Source organism: Pyrgilauda ruficollis, unplaced genomic scaffold (assembly GCF_017590135.1).
Source record: "Pyrgilauda ruficollis isolate IOZ18807 unplaced genomic scaffold, ASM1759013v1 scaffold1249, whole genome shotgun sequence".
NCBI classification, from domain to species: domain Eukaryota; kingdom Metazoa; phylum Chordata; class Aves; order Passeriformes; family Passeridae; genus Pyrgilauda; species Pyrgilauda ruficollis.
Genome location: NW_024510866.1, coordinates 3132 through 10393, shown reverse-complemented (window position 1 = coordinate 10393; position 7262 = coordinate 3132). Strand labels below are relative to the sequence as shown.

Sequence of the window (7262 nt, the reverse complement as noted above, 5' to 3'; positions counted from 1 at the left end):
GGACAGGTGTGAGACACAGCTGGGCACGCGTGTGACAGGTGTGGGGCACACTTGGGACAGGGGTGGGACACAGCTGGGCACACCTGGGACAGGTGTGAGACACAGCTGGGCACACCTGGGACAGGTGTGGGGTACAGCTGGGCACACCTGGGCATGCCTGGGACAGGTGTGGGACACGGCACACCTGGGACAGGTGTGGGACACGGCACACCTGGGACAGGTGTGGCTGTAGGTGACAGTGGGGTGGATGCAGCTCGCTGTAGGTGACACAGGTGACACCTCTGTGACTCAGGTGTGGCTGTAGGTGACACAGGTGCCATTGTCCCCAGGGCGGCATGCTGGCCGTCAGGGAGAACAGGCACAGGGGCTGGCACAGGGCTGGCTGTGGGTGACACAGGTGACACAGGTGTGCCTGTAGCTCGGTGCAGGTGACTGTAAGTGACACAGGGGTGGCTGTGGGTGGCTGTGGGTGACACAGGTGACACTCAGGTGACACTCAGGTGACACTCAGGTGACACAGGTGACACTCAGGTGACCCTGCCCGTGTCCCCAGGGCGGCATGCTGGCCGTGCGTGAGAACAGGTACATCGTGCTGGCCAAGGACTTTGAGAAGGCGTACAAAACCGTCATCAAGAAGGACGAGCAGGAGCACGAGTTCTACAAGTGACACCCGGGGACACGCGGGGACACCTGGGGACACCTGGGGACACCCCCGGGGACACCACGGGACGTTCAAATAAAGCTGAGACCGGAGCGAGAGCGTTGGAGCTTTTTTGGGGACACCGGGAGGGACCTGGGGACACTTTGGGGACACTGGGAGGGACCTGGGGACACTTTGGGGACATGGGGACACCCCTGGGGATATGGGGACATCCCTGGGGACACTGGGAAGGACTTGGGGACACTTTGGGGACACCGGGACATGGCTGGGGACACCCCTGGGGACACTGGGAAGGACTTGGGGACATCGCTGGGGAGGTGGGGACACCCTCAGGGACACAGGGACATGGCTGGGGACACCAGGAGGGACATGGGGACACCCCTGGGGACACTGGGACATGGCTGGGGACACCGGGAGGGACCTGGGGACATGGGGACAACGTGGGGATGGATTTGGGGACACTGGGAGGGACCTGGGGACATCGCTGGGGACATGGGGACACTCCTGGGAGCATGGGGACAGCTTGGGGACACCGGGATGGCCTTGGGGACACCGGGAGGGACCTGGGGACAATGAGAAGGACTTGGGGACACCTCGGGGACACCTCGGGGACACCTCGGGGACACCGGGATGGCCTCGGGGACACAGGGCTGGCCTCGGGGACACCTCGGGGACACCTGGACGCTCCTTGGGGCCACCAGGACACGGCGACGCCCTCGGGGACACCCCGGGGTGGCCTTGGGGACACCGCGACCCTCTCGGGGACACCGGGGGGGGGGCGGAATCCCGTTCGGCTGAAGCCACGCCCACTTTTATGACGTCAAACGGCCGGTCCCGCCCCCCCCTCGGGCGCCGCAGTGCGCCGGGACCGAGCGGAGCCGGAAAGAGCCGGAAAGAGCCGAAGAGGAGCCGAGAGCCGGCGAAGCGGGAGCCGGAAAGAGCCGAACGGCGGGGACGGAGCGGAGCCGAGAAGAGCCGAAGCGGAGCCGAAGCGGACCCGCCCGAGGGTCCGGCCATGCCTTGAAGCGGCTCCTCAGACCCGTCCCGGGCTCTTCCTCCTCGTCCTCCTCATCCTCGTCCTCCTCCTGCGGCGGGGGAGGGGCCCATGGGCCGGGCAGGGGGCTGAGGGGGCCGGAGACGCTGAACTGGGCCGAACTGGGCCGAACTGGGCCCAGCTAGGCCGGAGAAATCAGAACCGGGCCGAAAAGAGGCGAAGTTGTCCGGAAAGAGCCGAAGCGGGCGAGGAATAACCGAAGTAAGGACGGAGCTGTACGGAAAGAACCGAACCGGGCCGGAAAGAACCGAACTGGGTCGGAAGTAAGCGAAGCGGGCCGGAAGTAGACGAAGGGAGCCCGGGGAGGGTCGGAAAGAACCGAACCGAGCACGAAGGGGGGCGGAAAGAGCCGAAGGTGTCCGGAAATTGCCGAAGTGCCGCCATGTTGCTGTCGCTGCTCCTCGGGCTCCTCGAGGGTGAGTTCGGGACCCCCCGAATGTCACCGGCGACCCCAAAATGTCCCCAAATGTCCCCAAAATGTCACCGGCGACCCCAAAATGTCCCCAAATGTCCCCAAAATGTCCCCAAACGTCACCTGAGACCTCAAAATGTCCAAATGAGCCAATTTTGGGCCAATTTTGGGGGGTTTTGGCCAGATTTTGATGAATTTTTGGCCAATTTTGGGATTTTTTTTGGGAATTCCGGAATCCTTGATCGCCCAATCCCAAATTTTGGGGTGGCCAGGGTGAATTTTGGGGCCATTTTGGGGGATTTTGGGTCCATTTTAGGTGAGTTTTTGATTAGGGGTCAATTTTAGTGATTTTTGGGGAAATTTTCCTGGAATTTCGGGCAAATTTTGGGGGAATTTAGGGATTTTTAAAAAAATTTTTAGGTCTCCCTGTTCCCCTCCCAATTTTTGGGATCTCGGAGTTGGATTTTGGGTCCATTTTGGGGGAATTTTAACCATTTTTTGGGAGGATTTTTGGACCAAATTTCGGTCAAATTTCAACAAAATTTTGTGGGATTTTTTTTGGAATTTTGGGGAAAATTCGGGAATTCCTTCCTGACCCCCCCTTCTCCCCCTCCCTATAATTTTGGGGGTCCTGGGGGTGGATTTTGGGTCCATTTTGGGTTAATTTACCAATTTTGGGGTGGATTTTTGAAGGTTTTTTTACCAAATTTTGCTCAAATTTCGACGGAATTTTTTTGGAATTTGGGGAAAATTCGGGAATTCCTTCCTGACCCCCTTTTCTCCCCTTCCCTCTAATTTTGGGGGTCCTGGGGTGGATTTTGGGTCAACTTTATCTGTTTCACAGTGGATTTTTGAAGGTTTTTTTGCCAAATTTTGCTCAAATTTTGCCGGAATTCCGCCGGATTTTTTTTGGAATTTGGGGAAAATTCGGGAATTCCTCCCTGACCCCCCCGTTGTCCCCTCCCGCAGTGTCGGGGGCGCTGGGCGGGTGCGTGGAGGTGGCCTCGGGCACCGAGGCCGTGCTGGGGGAGCCGTTCCGGCTGCTCTGCATCGCCTGCAAGCGCCGCAGCGAGACCCCGGCCGAGGCCGAGAGCGAGTGGTTCTTCCGGCCCGAGGGGGCCCCCCACTTCGAGAAGGTCACTGGGAGGGACTGGGAAGGGGCACTGGGAGGGAATTTGGGGGAATTGGGAGGGACTGGGATGGACTGGGAGGGCAATTGGGAGCTACTGGAACCTACTGGGAAGACAACTGGGATGTATTGGGAGGAACTGGGAGCTACTGCGGAGACCCTGGAGAGCCACTGGGCCATACTGGGAGCTACTGGGAATTACTGGCACCACAATAATTCATGACTGCAATACCTAACTCAGCCACCAGACGGCGACACTGAGCCAAACCCATTTCCAATCCCTTCCTACCAACCCTTACTGGTTCTTACTGGTTCTTACTGGTTTTTACCGGTGCAGATCCTGCACTACAGCCCCGAGGAGGGCGAGTGGGTGGCTCCTGGCCCGTTCCTGGGGGTGATCGCCTGGAACGGCTCGCGGGGCACGCGGGACCTGCAGGACCTGTCGGTGTGGCTGAAGGCCGTGGAGCGCGGCCACGCGGGGCAGTACGTGTGCCGGCTGAAACGGAACCTGACCTTCGAGGGCTACACCTACAGCCTGGCCAGGAACCAGACCCTGCGGCTGGCCGTGGTGGAGAAAGGTGCTGGGAGGCACTGGGATAAACTGGGAGGGATGGGGATGGGATTGGGAGGGACTGGGAGGGATTGGGAAGCAGTGGGAGGCAATGCGAGGTGGTTGGAAGGGACTGGGATGGAATTGGAGGGGAGTAAAAAGGAGTTAGGAGGGATTAAAGGGGAACTGGGATGGACTGGGAGGTGGTTGGGAGGGATTGAGAGGCACTGGGATGAACTGGGAATTACTGGGAGTTACTGGGAGGACGCTGCAGTTCCCAAAGCCGCCACCAGGTGGAGCAAATGAGATAGCGGGAGTTCATTGGGAGGGAACTGGGAGTGACTGGGATAAACTGGGATGGACTGGGAGGGAACTGGGAGTGACTGGGATGGACTTGGGGGGGATTGGGCTACACCTACAGCCTGGCCAGGAACCAGACCCTGCGGCTGGCCGTGGTGGAGAAAGGTGCTGGGAAGGACTGGGATGAACTGGGAGGCACTGGGAGTTGGTTGGAAGGGACTGGAATGGAACTAGAGGGGAGTAAAAGGGAGTTAGGAGGGATTAAAGGGGAACTGGGATGGACTGGGAGGGACTGGGAGGGATTGGGAGGGGACTGGGATGGACTGGGAGGGACTGGGAAGACCTGGGATTTACTGGGAGTGGACTTAGATGGACTGGGAGTTACTGGGAGGACGCTGCAGTTCCCAAAGCCGCCACCAGGGGGAGCTGGGGAGACACTGGGAGTTCATTGAGGGGAACTGGGAGTTCATGGGACAAACTGGGAGGGGCTGGGATCAAACTGGGAGGGACTGGGATCAAACTGGGATCAAACTGGGATCAAACTGGGATCAAACTGGGAGGGACTGGGATCAACTTGGAATCAAACGGGGCAAACTGGAACTTACTGGGAAGATCAGAGGGACTGGGAAGACCTGGGATTTACTGGGAGTGGACTTAGATGGACTGGGAGTTACTGGGAGGACGCTGCAGTTCCCAAAGCCGCCACCAGGGGGAGCTGGGGAGACACTGGGAGTTCATTGAGGGGAACTGGGAGGGACTGGGATCAAACTGGGATCAAACTGGGATCAAACTGGGATCAAACTGGGATCAAACTGGGAGCACTGGGATCAAACTAGGAGGGACTGGGATCAAACTGGAACTTACTGGGAAGACTCCATGCCCATATAAGGCAGAAAGTGGGCGTGGCTTAGGAAAAATGGGGTGTGGCTTAGCCCAAATTTGGCCCCAACAAAGGCCCGGATTTTTTTTTGGGAATTTGGGAATTTTGGGGCAGGGGCGTGTCCAGCTGACCAATGGCCGTGTCCCCAACCCCACCCCAATCTGCACAGCGTGGGCGTGGCTTAAAATGGGCGTGGCTTCACCCAAACCCGCCATAACTCCGCCCTAAAATCGCGGAATTTTGGGAGATTTTTTGGGGGGATTTTTTCTGCTATTTTGGGAATTTTTAGGGCGGGGGGAGGGGCATGTCCAGCTGACCAATGGCCGCGTCCCCAGCACCCTCAGGGTGGGCGTGGCTTCCCCCAAACCAGCCCTAAAATCGCTGATTTTTAGGTATTTTTTTTGGGATTTTTGGGGGTTTTTTCGGGGTTTTTTTCCCGGGATTTTTTTTTGGGGACGTTTCCCGGGATTTCGGGAACGCCGCCTCCTCCGGCAGCGCGGCGGGACCTGGCGTCCATCGTCTCCGAGATCCTGATGTACGTGCTGATCGTGGTGCTCACGCTCTGGCTGGCCGCCGAGATGCTCTACTGCTACCGCAAGGTGGCGGCCGCGGCCCCGCCCCCCGACAGCGCGTGAGTGGGCGGGGCCTCTGCCTGGGGGCGGGGCTTAACCCCGGGGCGAAGTTTTGGGGGGGAAATGCAAAAAAACTGGGAGAAAATTGGGCAAAAAATGGGGAAATGGGGGGGTTAAAATGGCGGGAGGGGGCGTGGCTTAAATATTGGGGGCGTGGCTTTCAGAGTGGGTGTGGTCTCAGGGGGTGTGGCTGGATTTATGGGAGAAAAAGTGAAGATTGGGGTAAAAAACGGGAGAATTGGGCAAAAATGGGGAAATTGGGAGGAAAATGGGGGGGTTTAAATGGTGGGAGGGGCGTGGCTTAAATGTTGGGGGCGTGGCTTTCAGTGTGGGTGTGGTCTAAGGGGGTATGGCTGAATTTCAGGAGAAAAAAGCGAAAATTGGGGCAAAAAAGTGGAAAAATTGGAGTAAAATTAAGGGATTAAGGAGTTAAGGGGGCGTGGCTTGGGTTGGGGGCGTGGCTTTGGAGGGGGTGTGGTCTAAGGGGGCGTGGTTTAAATGGGGAGTGGTTTGGGTTGGAATTTGGGGGGAAATGCAAAAAATGGGTGAAAATGGGGCTGAAAAAGGAAAAATAGGGGTTGAAACATCGGGAGGGGGCGTGGCTTAAATCGTGGGGGCGTGGCTTTCAGAGTGGGTGTGGTCTAAGGGGCGTGGTTTTATTTTGGTGGGAAAAAAGTAAAAATTGGGGTAAAAAATGGAGAAATTGGGGTCAAATTAAGAGATTAAAGAGTTAAGGGGGCGTGGTTTGGGTTTGGGGGCGTGGCTTTGGAGGTGGGCGTGGTCTAAAGGGGAGTTTTGGGGATTTTTTTGTTTTCGGGAGGAATTTTTTGGGTGGAATTTTTTGGGGTTTTGGGGCATTTTGGTGTGGAATTTTTGGGATTTTTGGGTGGAATTTTTGGGGATTTTGGGGTGGAATTTTGGGGATTTTTAGGGCATTTTTGGGGTGGAATTTTTTGGAGTTTTGGGGCATTTTGGCATAAAATTTTTGGATTTTGGGGCAGAATTTTTGGGGCATTTTGAGATAATTTTTTGGGACTTCGGGGTGGAATTTTTTTGGATTTTGGGGCATTTTTGGGGTGGGATTTTTGGAATTTTTTTGCATTTGGGGAGAAATTTTTGGGATGGAATTTTTTGGGGTTTTGGGGTGGTTTTTTTTTTCATTTTGGGGTGGAATTTTTTTGGGTTTTGAGGCATTTTTGGGTTGGAATTTTTGGGGGGTTTTTGGGGCATTTTGGTGCAAAACCTCTGGATCTTGGGGCGGAATTTTTTGGGGCATTTTGGGCTAAAATCTTTGGAACGGGGGGTGGGTTTTTTTTTTGGATTTTGAGGATTTTTTTGGGTGGGATTTTGGGGTGTCCAGGAGGGTTTTGGGGCCCCTCCCCCACCCCGAATTTGGCCCCTCCCCCCCCAGGTCGGAGTACCTGGCCATCACCTCGGAGAGCAAGGAGAACTGCGGCGGCGTCCAGGCGGCCGAGTGACCACTGAGTGACCACTGAGTGACCACTGACCACTGAGTGACCCCTGAGTGACCCCGAGTGACCACTGAGTGACCACTGAGTGACCACTGAGTGACCACTGACCACTGAGTGACCCCTGAGTGACCCCGAGTGACCACTGAGTGACCACTGAGTGACCACTGAGTGA

General features: G+C 56.7%; 1 protein-coding gene across 2 annotated transcripts; it reads left to right on the top strand.

Annotated features, from left to right (window-relative positions):
* Positions 1–1516: 1516 nt before the first annotated feature.
* On the top strand, positions 1517–7191 carry SCN1B (sodium voltage-gated channel beta subunit 1). 2 transcript variants are annotated; one of them, XR_005957117.1, is made up of 6 exons: positions 1517–2131; positions 3097–3263; positions 3594–3834; positions 4228–4271; positions 5482–5617; positions 7030–7171. XR_005957117.1 is itself a non-coding variant. In XM_041490596.1 (5 exons), the coding sequence occupies exons 1-5, from the start codon at positions 2098–2100 to the stop codon at positions 7094–7096; spliced, it is 645 nt and encodes a 214-aa protein (XP_041346530.1). In that variant the 5' UTR covers positions 1517–2097; the 3' UTR covers positions 7097–7191. The 2 variants fall into 2 exon arrangements, 1 of the variants encoding a protein (XP_041346530.1); XM_041490596.1 differs by lacking the exon at positions 4228–4271 and having other exon boundaries at positions 7030–7191.
* The last annotated feature ends 71 nt before the right edge of the window (positions 7192–7262 follow it).

Excerpts from the sequence above, each read along its gene's own strand:
- SCN1B (XM_041490596.1), top strand. The coding sequence starts at position 2,098 with ATGTTGCTGTCGCTGCTCCTCGGGCTCCTCGAGG. Across the intron at positions 2,132-3,096 it reads GCTCCTCGGGCTCCTCGAGG|TGTCGGGGGCGCTGGGCGGG; the intron begins GTGAGTTCGGGA and ends CCCCTCCCGCAG. Across the intron at positions 3,264-3,593 it reads GGGCCCCCCACTTCGAGAAG|ATCCTGCACTACAGCCCCGA; the intron begins GTCACTGGGAGG and ends TTACCGGTGCAG.